Genomic DNA, 23,117 nt, shown 5'->3' with positions numbered 1-23,117 from the left:
GGTTAAAAATATTTAATTTTAAACTAACTCTAATTTTAAATTAAAAATATTTAATAAAAATATGTATTTTAATAAGAATATCCATATAACATTTATATACAAATTATATTTTGTCTTTGGAGAGGAACAAAAATATTAAATTAAAAAAAACTAGGATCAAATTGAAAACAAATAACGAATATTAGGACCAAATTAAATATAAAAATCTAATTCTGACAAGTGACATGATATTAGCTTGATACGTGAATTTTTTTTAATTAAAAAAATTTAAAAAATTAAAAAAAATTAAAAAATCACAAAAATGATGCGTGGTATGATGTAAGCTTGACACATGTACATTTTATTTAAAATTAAAAAAAATTTAAAAAATCACAAAATGACATGTGACAATTATTGTTCACATCCATTAACTGTTTTAACTGTGTTAGCAAAAATAACCAGTTGAAAAAATATCAACAGTGAAATCACATCGAAAACTACGAGCAAGCTACTATTTAAGCTTATAATTTATACCTAAAAGTGGTTATAAATAGAACCTTATATTAAGAAGAAATAAAAAGACAAGTGGAACATGGCACATTCTCATGGTTTCGTTGGTGAAGAAAGTGGTGCAATCCTAAATGTGTGAACCTCACTCTGTAATACAAACTCAGAAAGGATTGAGTTGATATTCAGATCATTTCAGCTTTTCTGTTTCTTCCATTTTCTTCTCACTGTGAGTCTCTTACACTCTCTCACTCTTTGCTCGAGTCACTTGCATTGCAGGACCTGCAAAACCTCAACATTGTGTTTCTGAAAATCTCTTGTGGCTTCATGTTTTAGGGTTTATATATTAGACTTCATCTGAAGAAGCTCCTTTTCACATGGAAAACAATGTCGTCAACAATGGACAAAAGCAAAATTTGTCTTCATTCGAAGCTGCCATGGAGAAGATTTCATCTCTTATTACTCGCCAAAGGCGAGGGGAAAAGCCACCGATTGCTAACAAATTAGAAATAATGTCATTGTATCTTAAGGTAATATATGCTGAACTATTTTCCAAGAATTTCGATGGTGCTTGTAATTATAACCCTGGTTTTGGCTTGGTTAGTTTTGGAGTTGTTTTCTTACTTTTTTTCCCATCCCAATTTAAAATTCGGAAGTAGAAGGAACAAAAGAGAAATGGATTGTGAGATGTTAAGTCAGCAGACTTGAAATTCTTTATGCATTTTACCAATTAGGGAAAATAAAGTGTTTCATTTCCTTGGAGTCACGTCTAGTCCATGAAAATATTCCATGAATTGTTTGATTCTCATTATATTTGTAAGGGCTAAAAGCTCCAGGAGACTTCTTTGAACAGTAGAAAATGAAATGCATGCTTTCTACACAGATACTGGGTTTGGAGGAAGGTATAAATAGGCTCAACATTATTCATGTGGCAGGCACAAAGGGGAAGGTACTCTTTTCATTACTTGTCAAGTTCTTTATGCATTTTATCAATTATCAATTTGTTGGAACGTCAATTCAGACAATTCTTTTTTTGCTTCAAGATTCAAAAACAAATAATTGTTATGAATATTATATAACTTTTAAACAAGTTGGTTGGTGCTTGTCTATGATGGTTGGAATAAAGAGGTTATACAACAGTTGTTTAACTAATCTTTAGTTGTCAGGTATCCGACATTACAGTAAGCACATCCCTGGTATTCATATTTATCCTTAATTTCCCTCTTTTGTAATGGACTACTTGCAGGGTTCAACATGCATATTCTGTGAGGCAATTTTAAGGGAGTGTGGCTTTCGCACTGGAGTTTTCACATCCCCTCACCTAATTGACGTTCGGGAACGATTTCGTATTGATGGGTTAGTAATTGAATGAACTAACTTATCTAGAAGACTGATACTGTATGTGCATTCCATCAATCTATTTTATGTCTCATATTTTTTCAGCAGTCTTTTCTCACTCACTCCCACATGCACATGATACATACACAAACCTACCTCTCCTTTATCGTAGAGCATGAATGTACAGAACATATATAGCAAAAGTTTAAAGCTTTTTACCCAATACAACTTAAAAAAGAAACTGTAATGAGATAAATTTCTTGGCTGCAGTATATTTCAATTATAAATGTTCACAGAAAACACCATGTTTTTTTGTTGTCCATGAGGAATTGGAGGGTAGTTCATCCGAGCATCTCATAATATTATTTCCCTGCACCCTCATTATCTTGTCAGTAAAACCATTACCTAATATTAAGTTTAAACTTCAAACAGAAGAAGCAAGTGGGCTACCTATTTTTGAGGACAAAGAAAAAGCGCCATTTTCCTTCTGAAAATAAGGTCTAGATTTGGAAGTATGAATTTTCAAATAGAATTCTTTTAATATTCATAAAAATAGTTGGTGCCAATTTGTTTTACAGTAGTGGTTTAGCTGAAATTTCCACCGTCTGCTCCTATTTTTGAAATTGTATAGGATTAAATTCTGACTTGTTATTATCTCTGTAGGATGGACATATCTGAAGACAAATTTTTGCAATATTTCTGGGAATGTTGGAATCAATTGGAGGTATTGTTTATTACATTTTTATAAAGACCCTTGGAATTTTGAAATCTATCTAATTTATCTTAAGAATTGCTTTAAGCTGCAATGCAGTGCAGTTGCTTGTATGTACACTTAATAGAGGAATTGGCTATTAGAGTAATTTTTTGCCTTTCCTTATTGGCCTTCTGATAATATACTAATAGTAACTCAACAACAGAGCTCACTTTCATTGTAGGGAAAGAGCTAAAATCCCTTCTCTTTGCTTGATATCAGATAATTAGTCAGTTTGTTTAAAGATAAAATATGTGTTTTTAAAATAAGCAATTAAAAAAAATACCTATTTAAGAAGAAGCAGAAAACTGCTTATTTTATTAAACATTCACTTTTTTAAATAAGCACAGACAAACTAGCCCAATATCTACAATAACGTAAGGGAAAATTCATGACCGCAGAAATGGATATGTAGAGACACTGCAAGCACTTCAAGGGGCTTGGTTTCTCCCTTCTCAAACCTCACTCACAAATCTGTTTATTGGTCCCACATGCCTTGTGAACTGGTTGGTTAAATGCCCGATGTGCTTGTTGTTCCTCCTTTGCATACTACCCCAGTAGCCTGTAATCAACTGCTGCTATTCCTTTTTTCTATCTGTTAGATTTCATCTTAAAACAAATTGGGTTAAGTCAAATTGCCAACAAGTAATATAAACTGTACCTCTGTAATTGAGGCAGGCCATAGTTTCCAACAATGCCTCCACGGATTAATAGACTAGGCAATACTCAGTAGAGACAATGAAAACAACGAAATAAGCTTTTGGTTTTGGTAGCATGTTAGTTACCATATACTTTAGTGCGGGTGGGGGGAGAGATTCTTTATGAATACCTATTCCATTATTCTGTTTAGATCTTCTAAATACCATAAACCATTTTAGCTTTGTGGATAAAAAGGGAGAGAGCTGTGTTTGGGACTGAAAATATAACGTAACTCATAGCAAACTTCATGGCTATCATTTCTTACAAAATTTTTGGTAGTTTCAGAGTGAAAATTCTTGTGATAATCCACTTTAAAAAATTGACTGGGCATTTTGGGTGCATATGTAAAGAAATATAAATCAATTCATATTATAAGTAATTTCTTCTTTTCTGCATTACTCATTGATCTTGATGAGAAACTGTGATTTTTGTGATGTATACTGCAATTTTAATAGTCAAATATTCATGTTTCAGATGTGAAACCTTTTGTTAGAAGAAACAATGTGGTAGAAGGCCTGAGGTTAAGCAAGTGTATTTTAAAAGTAGAGCCACACCTTCATGGGCCCATTTAGGGCAGTTTTCTGTTATTAATTGTAATCCATTTTACTTATGATAAAAGGGGAATAATGAAATACTGTTAGGCGACTTTCTCAGAATTAGAAAGTTGAGTGGATTAGACCCCCTTGAAATATTTGGAGTGTGTATCATTCTCATATGAAAATGTTCCCTATCATTAAATAAAGTAAAGATTAACTTTTCCTGCTATTTCTAGAAGAGTTCCCTCATAACATAACCTGAATATATCATCCATAACACCTGGTGGCAGTTTCTCAATTCCTAAAGCTTTATTTCACAGGAAAACACATCGGAGAAGCTTTCAATGCCCCCGCTATTTCTGTTTCTTACTATATTGGCATTCAAAATATTTATATCTGAACAGGTAAACCGTGTGTATCAGATTTTTATTGAGTTTCTAATTAATTGTCCTTGCAAATATTTTGTATATCCTTGTTGGCAGTAGCCATATGTGAAAGATTTGACGTGATGTATGTACTTGTCATTTTATGAATTTTCAGAAGCCAGTAACCAATGATATTTACAATTTTTTTACCTGTATTGTTTTGGAGGTGTAAGATTAAGTTTGTTCTGAACAATGCAGTAGCAAACCAAACCAGTTTGTCCATGCTTTCTAATTATACAATATTATGTCATTGCTAGTACACGTCTTTACCTTTGTTCCCTGCAGAATGTTGTTTGCATTCTGAGCATCTGTTTTCTCCAAATGAATGTTGTCATAAAGGAAATTACTGTTACCTTACATACTTTTTAAAGTAAAAATAAAATAAAAGGTAAATTAGGTGGGATAACCTATAGGCTTAAGTATCACATCAAGTAGTTAATCTCACTCAATGTGAAACTCTAACATTGTCACCCGCTTTAGTGGCCAACATCCATGGTAACTTCATCCTTTCGACACTAACCCAGTGGTGGGTCTTTTCTTCTTAAGATGGCTTCACTCTTCTATTAGTATTCAATTTGCACCTTAGCCCACAGGTAACTTTCTCTATAACCCAGCTCTCAATGCAAACATCAATTGTAAGGACTTGAGCACAAAAGTAGATCTCAACCCCAAAGATAGTCCATTAGGTGAGAGAATCTCTTGGTTTAGGTACCACATCAAGTAGCTTATCCTATCCAATGTTGAGACTCCTAACAAAGTTATTGAGCTATTTTAAGGATATCTTGCAATCTCTACAGGGATGGATTACTTTTTGTCTCAGCTGCCATGTGTTTTTTGCATGTTATTTCTATCTAAAACTATCAAGATGATTCTTAAATTAAATGGCTTTGAAAACTATGTTCTTCATCATTTGCTAATAATCAAAGGTGAAATCCAACAAATATTCTATTTTCTTTTGTCATAATAACACTGTTTTGTTAATATATGTGTGTTTGCATGTTGATAAATTATGTTTTTGATTCAGGAATCCTTACTCAATCTTTACCCTTCATGTGCTGTACCTTCTATTTGAGTATAACGTGCTGCAAGTTCATACCGAAACATCCTTGTGATCGTGGGTATTACTGTACTGGCATCCATGAAATGCAGAATTAAAATAGGAAACCTCAATATAATATAAAAAACATAACATCTCAATCATAGATAATCAAGGTACCTTACAAGTTCTTAAAAGGATAAGTCTCTTGCAGGAGATTTCTTTACTTAATTGTAGAAAACTAAAGGTTCTAAACATGCTACTACAGCTGTAAAAGTTAAATAAAAGTTTCCTTTCTTGTTCCATGACCTTCTTAATTTGAAAACATTTTAGAATAAACAAGTGAAACAATAGTTTTAGTCAGTATCCTAGTGACACACACAATATAATAAACATTCTTTAGTCATCGTATGAGCTGTGAAGGGGTTACTACCCATCCCTTGCCAAAGTACACCCTTTCATATTCATATACAATCACATAATCATTACTTGACATACTTCACCACCATATATGGCCATAAACATCACAATTCATACAGGTTTCAAATGAAACGAGTACAGTTATAGGCATTTTGAATTGACAAAAGCGTTCTTACTTTTGAACATTGAGTGACACTTTATCTTGAATATTGGGGGCAATTTTCATGCCCATGAACTCTGACAAACTCTGTATCTTCAGCTTCTATCCTCAAATGTTATCAATGGCTTCCTAACCACCCAACTCATAATATTGAACACATAAAACAATGCAAAACATATACCCCATCAAAATCTCTTTCCCAATCCTTCAATCGGACATTATCTTGCAATTAATATATGAAATCTCTATTGAACACTAGTCATGGCAGATTCTTTCAAATCTCACTACAAGTAGATAAACTATCATGGTGAAGGGGGAAACATGTTTAGGAGACACACAATACAATTCATACAATTACAGGGAAGAAGAAACACATAAGTGGCTGCAGTCCCCTGGAGATAACTGACTAACAACCAAGGGGTGCCTAGTTCCTTCTCTCCTCTCCTTGCCTCTACTCTTTTTCTTTTGTCTTCTCCTTTCATTTCTCTCTTTCCTTCTGTCTCCCATTAATTTAAAATGTGAGAATCTGAGTGCGTTAGGGTTTATAACCTTGTCCCTATGAGCTCTAGTGGCCAACTTTTAATAACATATTCCTTTTAACTTAAGTATAGAATTAAACTATTAGCTAAATACTCTTAATGGCATTTACTAATTTTACTATTGTTCCTTGGAGGCTTTTGAATAGATGGTTAAATTGTATGGCCCTATTTAAGGAGATGAAGTTCAAAGTTTCACACATATATGGAGAGGGTAATAGATGTGCTGACTTACTTGCAGCATAAGGTATTAAATATCAAATTGATAGTTGGTGGGATGTTATGCCTTTTTTTTTAGTATTGATTTCTGTAGGGACACATCATTTACCTTTTTATAGGTTTGTTTTGTTTTTGTTGTTGGGTTTGTTTTGACCTTCCCATTATGTATTTCTCTTTAATAATATCTAAGTATGCCCATATGAATGATGTTGTCTGGAGTGCCAATCTAGTTGAGATTGCAGATAGCACAGTGATGTTATTTCCTACTTGCTTTTAGTAAAAATAAATATTAAAATACCTCTTTATTAATATTACTTATTGACAAATATAGCAGGATGTTACGCATACAATTTTTTGGCTTTTACCTGTAGTTTTATGCTTACTAATATTTACTAATCTGCTTATGTTGCCATTCTTTATTCTTCTTTTTCTCCACTGTTTTTCTCACTGCTAATATTTCATTTAATTGAATCCCATTCGTAGGTTGATGCTGCCATTATTGAAGTTGGACTTGGAGGCAAAGAAGACTCAACTAATGTGGTACGCATTTGATGTATGGTATCACAGATGTATTCCAAAAATATTAATGTTAACAACATTTTCTGTTTGATATATTTTCTTGAACTAATAAAGGAAAAATGTTTAAAGAAATTGCCACCAGTTGCATATGATTTATGACTAATACATTTAAAAATGACTACGAACTTTCAGATAAAAAAGCCCACTGTTTGTGGCATTACTTCTCTTGGCATGGATCACACTGAAATATTGGGTGTGTATGTCTCATACTTTTGGATGTTTTGCATGTTGTTTACTCAAAAAGCTTAACATTTTCTTGTGTCGGGGAATGTGATTTCCACCATCCAAATAAAGTCTCATTTTTATTCTTCATTTTCTGTGTTTTTTCTTCAACAGTGAATTTACCACAATATGGAAAAAGTATTTAAATTAGTACATCTATGCAGGAGATACTCTTGGACAGATAGCTTCACACAAGGCAGGGATTTTTAAGGTATTAAAATTCTACCCTACCAACCAAACTTGCGCATTGATTTATATGGAAATCAGCTGATTTTTGTAGTACTTTTATTCTATTTGTGTTTGTATGCTCCCTCACTTCCCTTTTTGCGTTATCTTCTGAAAAATTGATGTCTTCCCTATTCTTGAAGCCTAAAGTTCCTGCCTTCACAGTACCACAACCTCCGGAAGCAATGGATGTTATCCTTGAGAGAGCCAAAGAACTCATGGTAATCATTGTTCTCAATCCCATCATCTGTTATAAATTGCCTCAGGGAAAAAGCACTAAGAAATTGTTTCTTATCGATACCAATTTCTTTTTGTTATGGTCATAGGCTCCTCTGCTCACCTTGACTGAGCATGCTGTTCACAAAAATACTACTAGACATTAAGGCACCATAAAAGCGTGCCAGGTTTAGTTTGAAAATATAGGCCTGAAGTCATATAAGCATGCCGGAACATTTGCAACCTCAGATGAGCATATGAGCTTCTCTATTGTTAATGCTATTAATTGTTTACTTATTTTCAATGGCTGCAGGTTCCCCTGGAAGTGACTGAACCTTTAGATTGTAAACAAATAAAGGGATTAAAGCTTGGTTTATCTGGTGATCACCAATTCTATAATGCTGCTCTTGCAGTCTCACTTTGTAGATGCTGGCTTCAGAAAACTGGGAACTGGGAAAAGAAATATCAAAATGTTGGTTAAACCATTACTTTTGGTTCATGCATGCATTAGAATCTTAAATACATTGGCAATATCAGCATTACATGTCTTTTATAAGAATTTTTTAAGTTGAGTCCCTTGTCGGTCACATTTTAATACTTTAGGATGGATTAGCCTGTAATTTTTTTTCCATTGCATGTGCGTGATAATTGTTTTTTTTCTGAGATTCTTCTAACTGATTATTTTTCATCAGTTGATGATCTAGTGTAGACATGTTTATGTTCCTGTCTACATTATAATATCATTTTCACCTAACTTTTTCCATTGTATGATAGCAATTTCAGGATTCTAATTTGCCAGATGAATTTATGAGAGGCCTTTCAACTGCTCATTTTTCTGGAAGGGCTCAGATTGTTTATGCCTCCACTTCAAATTCCCACTGTTCAGAAATTGTGTCCAAAAATTGTGGAGAGTTGATATTTTATTTGGATGGAGCTCATAGTCCGGAGAGCATGGAGGCTTGTGCAAAGTGGTTCTCTAATGCTGTAGAAATTCCATCAGAGTCGTCTTTTGAAGTGCAAAAGGCAGATGGATCTTCAGAAAATGGTCACATACTACACAAAGGAAATACCTTGGGGCAGTACGAGAAATCTTTTAAGCGGGTAGATATTCTTAAAATAATTGATTGTCACAGATATTCCTGTAGATTAACCATTTGCTGTTTATCATAGTATATCCTTTCTTGGATGCTTCTTTCCTCCTTTTTATAATTTATTTATATAGTTCTGTATCGACGTGTTTATTTTTATCAATATGTTTGTTGAGATTTCTTGAATCTGAAAAAGTATGACATGAAATTCTTTTGATCATTTATTTCATGATCAATTCTCTCCTAATATTCAGCATTGATTAATTGTAGATTCTCCTATTCAATTGCTTAGATGTGAGAAATCCCCATATTTTGCTTCCACGGCTGGTGAATACATGTGCTTCTTCAGGTATTCCAACTTCAAAGCACCTCATATTTTGCTATTTTCACCTTCTACTAAAAAAGCTATCTTATGTGTGACTTGTGACTTTACGTTGTTTTTCTTACATATAAAAGCTGTGACTGGATTTAAAACTAAATTATACACTACATTGAACCTTCTAGCATATCAGTTGAGTTCTTCACATGGGGTGCTAATGTATTTCCAATATATTTATGTGAAATATTGCATCATGTTTAGATAATCTGCTCAAAGAAAAATAGTTGAAAAAAGGGAATGGTGTCTAAGTCATTCTGCATTTTTTATTGCTTCACTATCTTTGAATTTGTTTGTGTATGGATGCTTATGAATTGCATTGCACTAATGCAATTACTTTTTTTTGAGCCTTGATTAGGTATTCATTTCTCAAGAGCACTTTTTGTCCCAAATATGTCAAAATATAGTAAGGTTGTTTCTGGTGCATCAGTTATTTCTTCTGACCTCCATGGCATAGATCTGTCATGGCAATTTAACCTCCAAAGAATTTGGGAGAAGATTACACACGGGAAAGGTATGCTTTGTCTTTTCAGCTTGTGACATGTTTGTTGTCTCTTGGGACTTCACAGTGATGTTGGTCATATTGTCTTTCTTACAGCTTCAAGGGGAAATAACACTCAGATATCAATGTTTAGAATGAAATGAAACTTTATTGGTAAATATTAGTTGTTCGCAGATAATGGTAAATATAATGAGTAATGATAGCAAATTGCCTGATGAAATAGTGAGACAGGCCAGCATGCTGAGATGATGGCTTGGAGGACAAAGCTTGACTTTTCTAATCTGAGCATTATTTTGCGTTTCTGCAGAAATAACCGTGCCAATTGAGAAGGATTTCAAGATAGATAGCAAGGAGATCGTACCACCTCCTGAGTTTCTTAACGATAATGCTTCAAGTGGTGATCATTCTCATAACTGTTTTGCGAGCAGTGCAGTAATACCTTCATTACCATTGACAATCAAATGGCTGCAGGATTGTGTCAAAGAACACCCTTCCACAAGACTTCAGGTAACAATGACGTAGATGGTACTTGGTCCTTATATTGACTTGGCTAATGGATGGATACTCCTTAGTTGGTGTTAAATCTCAAAATTTTTATTTAATCAGGAAGTTAAATTCCATTGACAATCAAACTTTACTTCACCTTTTTCTCTCCCGTTCTGCACAGGTGTCTCATTTGTGTATGACACCTCGTCTTGTTCAACCACTATGTTCCTGAAAGTCAAGTTTATTCTGTTGGGTTGGATTTAGTAACATTTGTTTCTTCTCTTTTCCTTGCCTTATACATTTCACCATTAATGGTGGTGAAACCCAGTGATGTATTATTCTGGTTAACCACTGGTTCGTATAATCTGTCTTTGAAAGATGGAGAATGGTGCTTCCTTTTACATTTTTTTTCTCCTTATTCATGGGACAGAAAAAAAGTAAGTGTTGTTCCCAATGTTTACAGCCACGTACCTATAATACTACGCTTAAACTAAGCCAATTCTTACCAATGATTTCAGGTTCTTGTCACTGGATCACTGCATCTTGTTGGGGATGTGCTAAAGCTCTTGAAAAGATGATTTAAATTGAAGACATTTTGTTGTACCAAAAACTTATCATTCTGTCAATCCTCCTAGCAGACATTATGCTCATGTGACTGCTCAATAGTCTGACAATGATTTATTCTTTACAATTCTGACCAATTATGTGCTCAATTCTTTACACCACAACAAAAAATGGAAACAAGAACCTTTTTAGATATTTCTAGTCAATATTTTAATCAATTTATTTAAATAGTGGTATTTTAGTCAATTTTATTAATCGTGCAAGTATTTTAAATAATTATAGTTAAATTCATTAAATATTGTAAAATGAGGAAAACATAAAAGTGAGGGTTGAATTGTATTATGGTATACTAGCGAAAACACAGGCGCTGCCGCGCCTGTGTGTTCGCTTTTTTTATGTATTTATACGTATAATATTAAGAATAATCGATTACAATTTATGATGGGTATAAGTAGATTGGTTGAAAAAGAAAACAGTAAATTACTAAGTCGTAAAATTATATATCAACTAATATTTAATACATTTGATCAAGATTTGGAGTTAATGAGTTATATGTGATGGAGTCAATGGTAGTTGTTTATAAATATACAAACTATTTTAGTAGGTGTCTATAAATATACATTCATTAAAAGAATGAAATATATATTTCATACATACATGATACAGAAAAAAATAGTAAATGAAAGTATCATAGATTGACATCTTTAAACATTTCTTTAATTGGGAGGCCAAATAAAGATTGATGTCTAGGATGTGTTTCAGCTTCCTTGCATTGTAAAAAAAGTAAATATTATTGCTAATATATATGCAAATAACAGAAATATTATGTAGCAATTGAATTATGTATAGATAATAAAAAAAACTTTATTTACCTTTGAAGCAGTCTTCTTAATTCTTTGTAGAAGATATGGTCCATAAGTTGTTGAGTTTTAAAGAACTAAAAAATATCATTGAATAATGTTATTTACTTATGAGTCATTAAATGTATATGTAATGGTATACAAATATTGAAGAAATAGTAATAACCTCATTGATGCATATATTTTGATAAACACAAAGATTGTTGTTGTAGCGAGTATGGATTGGTAATGATTTTTGTTGTTTCCTGGTAATGGAAAGAAGTTAAATAAAAAAGAATAAAGATTTTTTGTGGTATTATAGAAGAATAATGGAAGAAAGTAAATAATTTTAAATGTGCATAATACCTACATGTCTTTTGAGAAAGTAATTATCGTTTGATTAGATTTGAAAGTTGTGTTTTATCAGTTATCACAGTGGATCCCCAACCAATAGAATAAATTTTCAAATGATGAATCTACAATTGAAGAACAATATATGTAAACACGATGCACAATATAGTTGTATTGATATATGTAAACATGACATATTATAGTTGAAATGAATTAATTTGATTACCTTGTTGTCTATTGGCCTAACCAATGAGAGTGAATATTCATCCTTCCAAGTGTTCCATTGGTTCATAAATTTTGCATTCTACGAAGAAAATGTCAACTATTGCAAGATTGGGAACTAAACTTTTAAAACTACACTTATCGCATATCACCTCTTGTGGTATAAAATTGTGGAAAAATGACTTACATGTAATTCTTCATTGAGGTGTAAGTTGTCCTTAGTTATTATCGTACCTGCAAGGTATAAAATAAATATGATGAATTTTATTATCGTAGTTGTAAATATAAGTATAATTAGGTAGAATATGAAAATATAGTCATTTTAATGACATAAATGAAGTAAAAAACGAACAATACCTAGTTTTGAGATAACAAAATTTCCTTATAAACAACATTCTTGGTAAAAATGCCTTCTTGTCCTTCAAGGTGTCCTTCTTTAATAAGGATTTTTGTGGAAGTTTGAGAAACACCTCTTGATAAAGCAACATATAATTGACCATGGCTGAAAACATGTCGTGGAAGGTAAATTCCAACGGTAGGTATAGTTTGTCCTTGTGATTTATTTATAGTAATTGCAAAACTCAATCTCACAGGGAATTGTTTCCTAATAAGCACAAAAGGAAGACCTGCACTCTCTGTTGTTTTATGTTTAATTCTTGGTAAGAAAGCTCTTTTTCCTGCATGGTGACCTGTCAATATTTCAACATCCAGCATGTTCATATAGAACCCACGACATAATAATCTTGTCCCATTACATAACCCAGATTTAAGGTCTATGTTTCGCAACAACATTAACGGTGATCCTTTTTTAACCTTTAAGTTATGTGGTGGCAAACCTCCTGGACAAATAGTGTGTAAGTACTCATGTTGGTATAAATGATATGTGTCTCCTTCAACCTCATCAAATGACAACAAATTACGATCTTCTTCTGGAAATAGATCGATAATTATGTCATTAAGTTTTTCTACATCTTCATTTTTTGGAGTTAGTATGGCTCGTTCAGCCATATAAGATGCATCCCATGTATGAAATTGTAATTGAGGAAAAGTTTGGTGTATGAGGTGTTGTATTGAGGTTTCTCCTTCCCATGATATTGCTAGTTGTTGGGGTATTTTAACCATGTCATCAACTTGTGTTGGTTCAATACCATTTCCAATGCGCATGAGATATTCAGCAAAATTGTGATCTTGTAATGATCTCATGTTTTGTTGTAAATGTAATATCTTTGTGTTACTCCATAAATGAGAGTTAATAATACAGGCAGAAATCATTTGTGCTTTTGTACCTTTTTGAACAACTGGCAGTACCTGACGAAACTAGATGGTAGTTTATAAAATAGATAGACCCAAAACTAGATTCTGAAGCCAAATTATGAAAGACGATAAATGATAGTTTATGAACGATAATTTCTCAAGCACTCAAATCATAACCTAATGTTAGTAAGTTATATAAAAGCATGAATATTTAAAAGAATAACAAATATTTTTATATTGGGTAGTTTTTAAAAGAAATTATGTCTAATTCTTAACCAATAAGTTATGCTTTACTAATAGCTAGCAAACAATTTTTGGATGTAACTATTTATTTACAATAAAACTATTATTTCTTCTAGTTTCTTAAAGCTATGTATGGGTATCATTTGACAAGTTTTACATCACGAGTATTTTTTGACAAGTTCCTCCAATTTTTTTATTTCAAGTATTTTTGACAAGTTTATAACTTATATACATCAGTGTTAGTGTCGGGTTTATATATATATATATATATATATATATATATATGACATTAGTCTTATATATATATATAAGATATTTGATATCATTTTTAATCCAAAATTTTAAGATAATGTGTTCATAAGTCTTTCATCTTATTGGGTTTAACTTTGTTTTTTCTATCTAATATGAAACTTTGACTCACACTTGAATTATTCTTAACAGTTGTTTACTTCATATACATTTGAGATATAAGGATTATTACGAGTTGTTCACAATAGATTTTGATTTTACATTTTTAAAGGATGAATATAGATATTACACTTCCTAATACTAGATAAATTTCAAAATATACAAATGAGTAGAGATATTCAAAATAAGTTAGAAAAACATATATGTCTTGAAATAGCAAATTAGAAGACAATATTTTAGAACGAAAATTCTATATTATACTCTGTGTATTGGTATTTTAAAAAGTAGTCATTATCTCGTAACTTGATTTTTTAAAATAATCATTATGATCGAGGTTAATACTTCTTTTCTTCGAGCTTAGTCTATTTTTTTTTGTTCACTTAAGTTGAAGATGGAGAAGCTTGAAAAACTATACACTAAGGGTTATGCTTGTGATTGGTGATAAATTTCATTTCTTTTATCAGTAAAAAAATTATATATATAGTTTTTTTATTATATTATCCTATTACAAAAATATTTATCTATTGTAAACATCATATAACCAAACATAACAAAATTGTAGCTAACTCTCCATTTAGTATCCATTATAATAATATTAAAGGGTATTTTGTTATCGTCCATGTTATTTATCAATATTAAAGAGTATGTTATGTTTATATTTTCCAACTTCATTCACTTTATTATCGTAAGAAAGAGTAATAAGTTATGATACACGTATTTGATAAGTTGATATGTTTATTTTGAAAATAATAAAATATGATATGTTATATATGCATATTAAAAAATGTACAATTTTTTTGTAAAAACATAATAATAATATGATTGTTATTGTGTGAATCCAAATTAAATCATATGTATTAAACATTGTCAAAATAAAAAAAAAATTATCATATATTGTCATAATAAAAGTACTATTGTTTTATAGATTAAATACTCCACTGATAAATATCAATAACATATTTTAAAGTAAAGTATCAGACATGGAGAATAACATATCTTAAAGTATCAGACACTAATATATATCAGACACGAATACAAAACATCAATACATCATATTATTAAGTGACACTAATAAAATTAGATTTTCATAATTTTCATGTGTACATATAATAACATCTAGTATACTTATATTTATAAATGAGAGTATCGAACTAATAGACTAATAAATCATAAATCTTATTTATGATAATTTTTAAGTTTGTCATACATCGTATTTATTTGTTCCAATAAGAGTCTTAAAATTGGATCTAACCAATACATTTCTTGTTTTTCATCAAAAAACGTAATGAATATTCACTAAAGATATAATAAAACAAAAGGAGTCTATATTATTTAAACGAGAATTCACTAAATATAACAAAATAAAGAGCATAATATGAATAAATAAAAAATGAAAAACGAAAAATGAAAAAGAACAAAAAGAAAATAAGAAAGCAGGAAAAGAAGACAAAAACGCTAGAAGGAGAACTTAAACCTCCAACCTTGTGTTAACAGATACACATTCTAACCAACTGAACTATTCCACCTTCATTTATATATAATTTCCAAATCGTTAATTACCTGCAGTATCACTTGCATATTAATCAATCTTCATTAAGTTAGAGTTTGTAATTGAAAAACAAGTTCAGTAAAATGTTAATTTATCGTTTTCATCACTCATAATTCTACTCAATTATTTTGGATATGGGAAAATTGGAGATATTTATGTCACTTATCAAATAAAATATATATTTTTTCATTTCTATCTAATATTCAAGTTACGATTGACTCATTTTAAATAGTGAGTCAAACAGAAAGTTAAGAAAACAAAACTTTAAGTTAGTTTTATTTAATAACTTTTTAATTTATAAAAATTACTTTTAATCGGAGAAACAAATAGTCTTAAAAAAAAAGAATTTGTGAAACTTAGAATCCTCCAGTTAATTTGTGTCAAATTTCAGTGGTTTGGTTTAAAACTATTTTCTAAAGAAAAAAAGTTAGTATAAAGTAACATGTGTTCAATTATGAGTGTAATTAACATGATAACTAATGTAAGTAACTAATGCCTAAAAAAACTATCAATGCTACAAAATTGAATAATAAAATAATAGGATATTTCAACAAATTATATTAAAAATGTTTGAGAGCTCACAACATTAAATATGTGAAATTTGTTTTGTTTGTAAGAAAAATTTATTTCAACAAAAAAATATATTAAAAATTATGTTAAGAATACACATCACTAGCCATGTGAAATTATTTCTCATTTGATCATAGGATTTATGAAGAATGGTGAGAACACTAAAATTGTAGAATTTGACTATTGAAATACATAGCTTTATGCAACAATTAGATGGTTGTTATACTACTTTTTTTTTAATGATTAAATTAGAATAGGATAAAAATAATAAACTTATAATCCAATTTACTCCTTGCCCCTTTAAAATAGTAGAATGAAAATTTAATTATACTGCATTTAAAATATCCAAACAAAAACATAATGTAATTCATTCCATTAACAAAAAACTATGTATTATAATTTTTTTATTTATTTATTTTTTGCAGCAATTATTTTAAAAGTATATCAAGATTATTTCTGAAAATATAAATTTTGAATAACTATTAAACTCTTTAGTTATCAATATGATTAGGTGAATTTTTAGAAATTAAAAAACATAATTTTGCAGAGAAAAAAGAATTCAAATTGATTTACCTTTGTTCTTTCCTCTCTTCAGTTCCTTGCCCTTTCTCAATTTTCAGTGGCGGTTCTTTCTTTCTATTTCGTGTGTACCTCACATGAAACAACTCCTGCAATTCGTATCTACCACCTCTATCAATCTCACCAGGTTTCTTTTTGCGTTGTGCCTCTTCTTCGTTTTCCATCTTTCAAAATCCATGTGAATTAATATGTGTGTATTTATCTACTTTTTGATTCATTTTTGCTGGAAAGGTTACATTTTTATTTACCCCTTTTTAATTGATTTGTTAAATAAATTGAAAATGATGCTCCACATTTGCTGGAACATGTCAATTAAGTTCACATTCTTCTGGGTACCTGAACTGACTAAGAATATTGTAGCTTTGCAGTGCTTCGGAAGCATTTGAATGCTACTACATTGGTTTGTTCAACTGTGAAAGCAATGGGGTCCAAAAGATCCCTTTCAAATTCATCAAAACCAATTTCATCATTTGTTGAGGGCAAGAAGCATGTTGTTGAGGTCTAATTGATATTCAGTAAAATTGTCATTGTTATGTTCCTTTGAGTTTTTTTTTTTGGGTTTTCACTATAAATTGATAATGTAGGAGAATGATGTTAATATGTATTCGCTTGAGATTGAGAGACTAAGAAATGACCCGACAATAGTAGAAACAATGACTTTTCAGGAACTCCGGAAAACATTGAAGTAAGCAGATTGGTCTTTTAACCAAGTAGCTACCTTTGATTTAGTTTTAGAATATGAATATGTAATATTCTTGATTTTATATATCTTCGCAATGATTTGAACTCTCAGGAGGTTTAGGATCCCTGCTAAAGGTCGTAAAGATGATCTTTTGTCTGCCTTGAAAAGTTTCATGGACACTAGCGTGTGCGGTATACATTTTATCCTTAACTTCTTGTCAATCCTTGGAAACTATCTTAAGGTGTGTAGTTCTAATGTTTAGAAGGTCTCTTAATGTACAGAACAAGATTCTCATATAAGAGAAGAGCAAGGACTATTAATTTCTGCTGACAATACTTCTGTAGAAGTGGAGGCTAAAAGGGCATTGAATGAAGACCATGTTGAAAATGTCAATGAAACTTCAGAGATATTTGAACTTAACCAGGGTAAGAAAAGATTAAAACAATCTGAATCTGAGAGAAAAACTGTCAAAGTGGCAACCAAGGAGAAGATTTCACCGAAATCAGATGGTGATGCAGGTACTGTTGTAGGATATATGGAGTTGTTAACTTTCTTCATCTAAAAAACATGACACTACTATACTTTTTTTTTTTTTTCAGATTTTAAGCATGACACTGATACTTTTTAACACTATTTTTCTGAATTTTAATTTTGGTTCAAATGTTGCTCAGTCAATTAAGGATCAATCTTATATGGGCTTTTATTTCCAGATTTTAAGCCTTCGAGGGCAAAGAGAAAAATATCTTCAGATGTTGTTAGCATTGTTACGGAGTCAGCTGAAATCAGTACAGCTACCATTCAAACTGAACCATGGACAGTTCTAGCCCACAAGAAACCTCAAAAAGGTTGGATTGCATATAATCCTAAAACAATGAGACCACCACCGCTTGATAAAGATTCAAAATTTGTCAAGATTTTGTCATGGAATGTCAATGGATTGAGAGCATTGCTAAAATCAGAAGGATTCTCTGCACTTCAACTTGCCCAAAGGGAAGACTTTGATATATTGTGTTTGCAAGAGACTAAACTGCAGGTAGAATATTAGTCATTTTATGCCTGAGAGTTATATTTTCCAACAGTCTATTTTTCAGTGTTGTTAGACATGTATAGAGAATAACTGCAAAGTTTATTCTTTTTTATTTTGGTATGTGCTGGTTTATAAGTGCATCTTGCATCATATTGTAGTTAAATTATGTAAACTCTCTAGGTCGCTGCAGAATTATGCTAAGAATTGTTTTTGTATTCATAGAGAATGGCAAATAATCTATATTTGAAAATATTGAAAGATGTGAATCATGAGAAGCTTTTTCATTTCCTCATTTGATTATCAACTTTGGTGAAGTGTGTTTGGATTAGCTTCATGGTGAGAAATAATTTTTCTTTTTTCATGAAGGTAAAGCGACAATAGTTGCTTCTCACTTTTGCATTCTATCACTGTGATTTTGGGGGATTAGAATTGCTTCTCATGTGTTATCCAAACATACTAGAAGATGTTTGTATGAAATTTGATGGGGTTCATGTCTCTGTTATTTATGAATGCTGTGGTTTTGCTAACAGGAGAAGGATATTGAGGAAATCAAACAGCGTCTAATAGATGGCTATGATAACAGCTTTTGGACATGTAGTATTTCTAAGCTTGGTTATTCTGGAACAGCAATTATCTCAAGGGTATGTTGACTGCGATCATCCCACTCCTTAATACTAAATGGAAACTTTTAATCCCAAATTTAGAAGAAAAGGCTGTCTATGGTAGGGAACATTCCTTGCACAATTTAATCAAGCTAAATTTCATGGCGACTTAATATTTAATGCTGCATAAAGTTTATCTAATAATGAGTTGTACACAAGGCCAGTCCTGAGGGTACTTTAGAGGTGTTCTGCTCCAGGCTGGTGAATAGGAGGGACCCAGCAATGACTAGCTTTGATCTTTAAAAGAAATTGTGTTTGTTATGCACTCTTAACTTTTGTTTCAGCTTCTCAATCCCAATTTTCCTATTACAAATTTAAAGCTATAGTTTAAAGCTCCAATTAATACGTGCAATTGGACATTGAATTTCTTCCTAAACATTAAACAACCTTCATCATTTTCAAGGTTCTGTATATGTAACCATTTAAATTGGCATGCACATGTGACCCTTATTTGTTGTTTTTCCATGGGCCCAAAAAACGATAGTACCGGCTATAGTTTGTACACATTTTTCTCTGGGTAAAATGTTTGGAAATGAGACTATTGATAATAGAACTTTGTACAAATTTGAGGTGAAATTCTTGCTGCCTGTTTTAGTAATATTCTTTTCTAACCGAGTTAAATACTATTTTTCACATCTGTCATGATTTTCATTCTGCTTAATAAGCTAACCATTTACATCCTCATATTTAAATTGCATGAATAATGCTTGGATTAATAATTCTTTTGTAATATTGTTGAATTCTGACAGATAAAGCCACTTTCAGTTAGATATGGCCTAGGTATATCTGATCATGATAGTGAGGGTAGACTTGTGACAGCTGAGTTTGATACATTTTATTTGATATGTGGATACATCCCTAATTCTGGAGATGGCTTGAAAAGACTGGTACTTACTTTTCTTTTATTATATTATGTATTATATATTATACCCATTTCATTATGAAATAATATCCTTGTCCAACTAATGTATGTGTATTTGAATCTAGTCTTACAGGGTGACTCAATGGGATCCATCTCTCAGCAATTATTTAAAAGTATGTACGGTTCCTCTTCCTCACCTAGTAGGATAAAACTTTATGCCTTGTTGTATGTATATATTGCTCTTCAATCATGGTGTGCATGGTTTTTTGTTGTTTCATCTTCTATTATTCCTTTTACTTAGTCTTTCTATATTTGAAAGGCCTAGTAGCGTCGCTGTCTAAGCTCAAAAGGTTAAACTTGATGCTGGAATGCATCACTTTATTTAAAATAATAATGTTAGCCCATGTCAACTAGAAATATGGTTAAATTATAATATGTAAGTGGATGTAAGTCTCACGTTAGAAGTCGATTTTAGAGGTTTGAGTTAAACTTAAAGTCTGTTTTCTAAAAAGTAAAATTGGAGAGTGGGTTGATGTCCTATGTTGTATACCTTTTTTCATTCTTTTCTTTGGTCACTAGTGATATTCTTTTTGGTTAAATATGCTTCTCACAGAAGGAATACTAACATTTTATTTAAATTCTTTTGTTATGCATGTATGATTAGGATTCCTAATTCATTTTCTGCTGGATACAGGAATTGGAAAAGTCAAAACCGGTAATTTTGACTGGTGATCTAAATTGTGCTCATGAAGAGATAGACATATACAACCCTGCTGTAAGTGTTTCAGATTTAATATACTCCATAAAAACTGTGTATGCCGTTTAAACCTCAGTAAATATTACCACCAAAACCTAGCACTTGTTGGTGGATAAAAATTACTAGAGTTTAGAAGTAGTCAAGAAGTTGTTAATATGCGTTGAATTAAATTATACTCCAATCTTTTAATTATGGTTGACTAAAAATTGAAATCAAATGTTGTTATTACGTAAGTTAATGTTTACTTAGAACAACTGTGCATGTAAATAGTTACGCATTGTGTTGGCTGAGTCACCGGTAAATTGATTGTTCAGCTTTAAAATACTAATCTAATAGCAATTTGGGTGTGTTCATTTAGAATTTGTTTGAAATTTGTCCAGATGAAAAGGTGAACTGGGTATGTATTAAATGAAGAGGCCTGATGCGATGATAACTATTGTAGGTTTTATACACCAAATAACAGAAAGAAAACTACTAGCATGATAACTAACAAACTAGTGCTTAAAAATAACAGATAAATCCTATCAGTCAACATGACTTTTATTTTCCTAAAAAATAGCATAAAATCTGATTTCCAACTTGTTAATTTCCAAAGTCATCAATCAACAAGGTTCATAAATGCTTACACCAAACTTGTTGGATTTTGAAAATTTGAATATGTTAAAAATAAAGACTAGCTGGGATTTAAATCAATAATCTGTCTGTTATCAATATCATGACTAATGAATTACGTAAGAGTGCCAAGAGCATTACTTCTGCTGATAAATACTTACATCCACAGGGTAACAAGAGAAGTGCTGGGTTTACAGATGAAGAGAGGAAATCATTTGCAACAAACTTCTTATCTAGGGGATTCATAGATACCTTTAGAAGGCAGCACCCTGGTGTTATTGGATATACTTACTGGGGTTATCGGCATGGTGGGCGCAAGAATAACAGAGGTATTTATAGAACACTCCTAAAATTGATTTGTATACTTTGCTGCTTGTGTAAAATCTACTCCACGTTAATATTGATATCTGTTACATGACCTGTGTTATGAGTTTATTTGAGCACAATCACATGTTCTCCGTTGACTTCTCTCCTTACCCTTTTGTACATGTTCCACTATTTGTTTTCTCCTTCTAGATGGGAGTAGGGTATTCCACCATTTCACAGATAACTGCATTCAATAAGACTTTCCTAATTCTATCCAAAAGATAATGCATGGATTTCCAATTGTCAACTTCTGTTCTGGGAATAAATATATGCATCGTATCTCTATGCTTGTCTAATTGAATTGGCATGTTATGAATATTACTTTTTGAGGAAGTACATCCATGACACAGGTAATGCTGTGTGTGTTTATTAAACTAGTATAATGAAATGCAGAAATTTCTTGTCCTGAATTTTGAATGCCTTTCATTTAAATGTCTATATGATTTGTTTTGAAATTAAAACAGGGTGGCGTCTTGATTATTTCCTCGTCTCAGAATCCATTGCTGACAAAGTTCATGATTCATACATTCTTCCTGATGTTAATGGTAGTGATCATTGCCCTATTGGTCTTATTGTCAAGTTCTAGTTCTGCAATTAAAACACTATGTATTAGCTTGTAGGGAATGTTGCTAGAAATTGTAATATATGGGATAGCCTATATATACTGCAAGCACGGATTTTTACCTTTTTGTCTGGTTTTCTTAACTTGGAAAAACCTGCAATCCTTGTACATACTAAATCTGTGATTTTGACTAGGCTAACAGAAATTTGAACAGGGAATCTAGTCTTGTTATATCAATGAAAAAAACATATTTGATCCTGCAACAAAATATAGAATATGCATTAGTCTTAGGAGTGTTACATGTGCTAGCCTTTGAATGACTTGCGAAAAAAAATTGTCGTGTTCCAAATATTCTAATTGAGGGAATTTTGTAAAACATCGGAGGCAGTTACATTTTTCTTGACATATCTTGTAATAACTTCCAAATTTTCTTGTCAGATAAAATCAGTATAATTTCTCTAGACCATCCATTTCATTTTTATTATCCTCAATAATTTCAGTCTTGATAAAATTTAACCTACTGTGTCTGTACTTCCTTTCCATACACCCAGCATTCTGTAAGGTATCCCATACCATTTATATGCCATCACTGCTACTGCTGCAATTCAAAATCTTGCTCATTGTTCCTATTCTTCGTTAAGGTATTCTAAATTCTACAATTTAAAATGCATTCTTGGATTTAAAAACGTATTATAGATTGTCCAATTT

At 31.4% G+C, this 23,117-nt stretch overlaps 2 protein-coding genes and 1 long non-coding RNA gene across 9 annotated transcripts; 2 read left to right on the top strand and 1 right to left on the bottom strand.

Moving 5' to 3' along the window:
* Positions 1-536: 536 nt before the first annotated feature.
* Positions 537-11,059, top strand: LOC114189759 (folylpolyglutamate synthase). 6 transcript variants are annotated; one of them, XR_003605729.1, is made up of 17 exons: positions 537-715; positions 823-1,016; positions 1,370-1,435; positions 1,733-1,842; positions 2,488-2,548; positions 4,131-4,214; positions 7,090-7,146; positions 7,318-7,378; positions 7,572-7,618; positions 7,776-7,853; positions 8,162-8,320; positions 8,623-8,949; positions 9,207-9,285; positions 9,671-9,826; positions 10,122-10,321; positions 10,482-10,737; positions 10,819-11,059. XR_003605729.1 is itself a non-coding variant. In XM_028078436.1 (16 exons), exons 2-16 carry the CDS (start codon positions 864-866, stop codon positions 10,876-10,878), a joined length of 1,689 nt encoding a protein of 562 aa, XP_027934237.1. In that variant the 5' UTR covers positions 537-715; positions 823-863; the 3' UTR covers positions 10,879-11,059. The 6 variants fall into 6 exon arrangements, 5 of the variants coding, with proteins under 5 accessions (XP_027934237.1, XP_027934236.1, XP_027934239.1 ...); XM_028078436.1 differs by lacking the exon at positions 10,482-10,737 and having other exon boundaries at positions 8,632-8,949; XM_028078435.1 differs by lacking the exon at positions 10,482-10,737.
* Positions 4,194-6,578, bottom strand: LOC114189761. The gene is made up of 2 exons (XR_003605730.1): positions 5,868-6,578; positions 4,194-5,364 (listed from the first exon to the last, which is right to left on the bottom strand). It is a non-coding gene; the product is annotated as an uncharacterized LOC114189761 (long non-coding RNA).
* Positions 11,060-16,806: 5,747 nt separating the features above from the next.
* LOC114190297 (DNA-(apurinic or apyrimidinic site) lyase, chloroplastic) lies at positions 16,807-22,677 on the top strand. 2 transcript variants are annotated; one of them, XM_028079127.1, is made up of 12 exons: positions 16,807-17,006; positions 17,240-17,378; positions 17,464-17,564; positions 17,673-17,752; positions 17,843-18,079; positions 18,272-18,594; positions 19,119-19,229; positions 20,000-20,137; positions 20,238-20,285; positions 20,807-20,887; positions 21,651-21,810; positions 22,312-22,677. In XM_028079127.1, exons 1-12 carry the CDS (start codon positions 16,957-16,959, stop codon positions 22,431-22,433), a joined length of 1,590 nt encoding a protein of 529 aa, XP_027934928.1. In that variant the 5' UTR covers positions 16,807-16,956; the 3' UTR covers positions 22,434-22,677. The 2 variants fall into 2 exon arrangements, with proteins under 2 accessions (XP_027934928.1, XP_027934929.1); XM_028079128.1 differs by having other exon boundaries at positions 16,885-17,006; positions 17,248-17,378.
* Positions 22,678-23,117: the final 440 nt, after the last annotated feature.

This window comes from Vigna unguiculata, chromosome 7, assembly GCF_004118075.2.
Source record: "Vigna unguiculata cultivar IT97K-499-35 chromosome 7, ASM411807v1, whole genome shotgun sequence".
Classification (NCBI taxonomy): Eukaryota; Viridiplantae; Streptophyta; class Magnoliopsida; order Fabales; family Fabaceae; genus Vigna; species Vigna unguiculata.
Note: the sequence above shows the minus strand (reverse complement) of the source record. Positions and strands in the feature narration are given on the sequence as shown.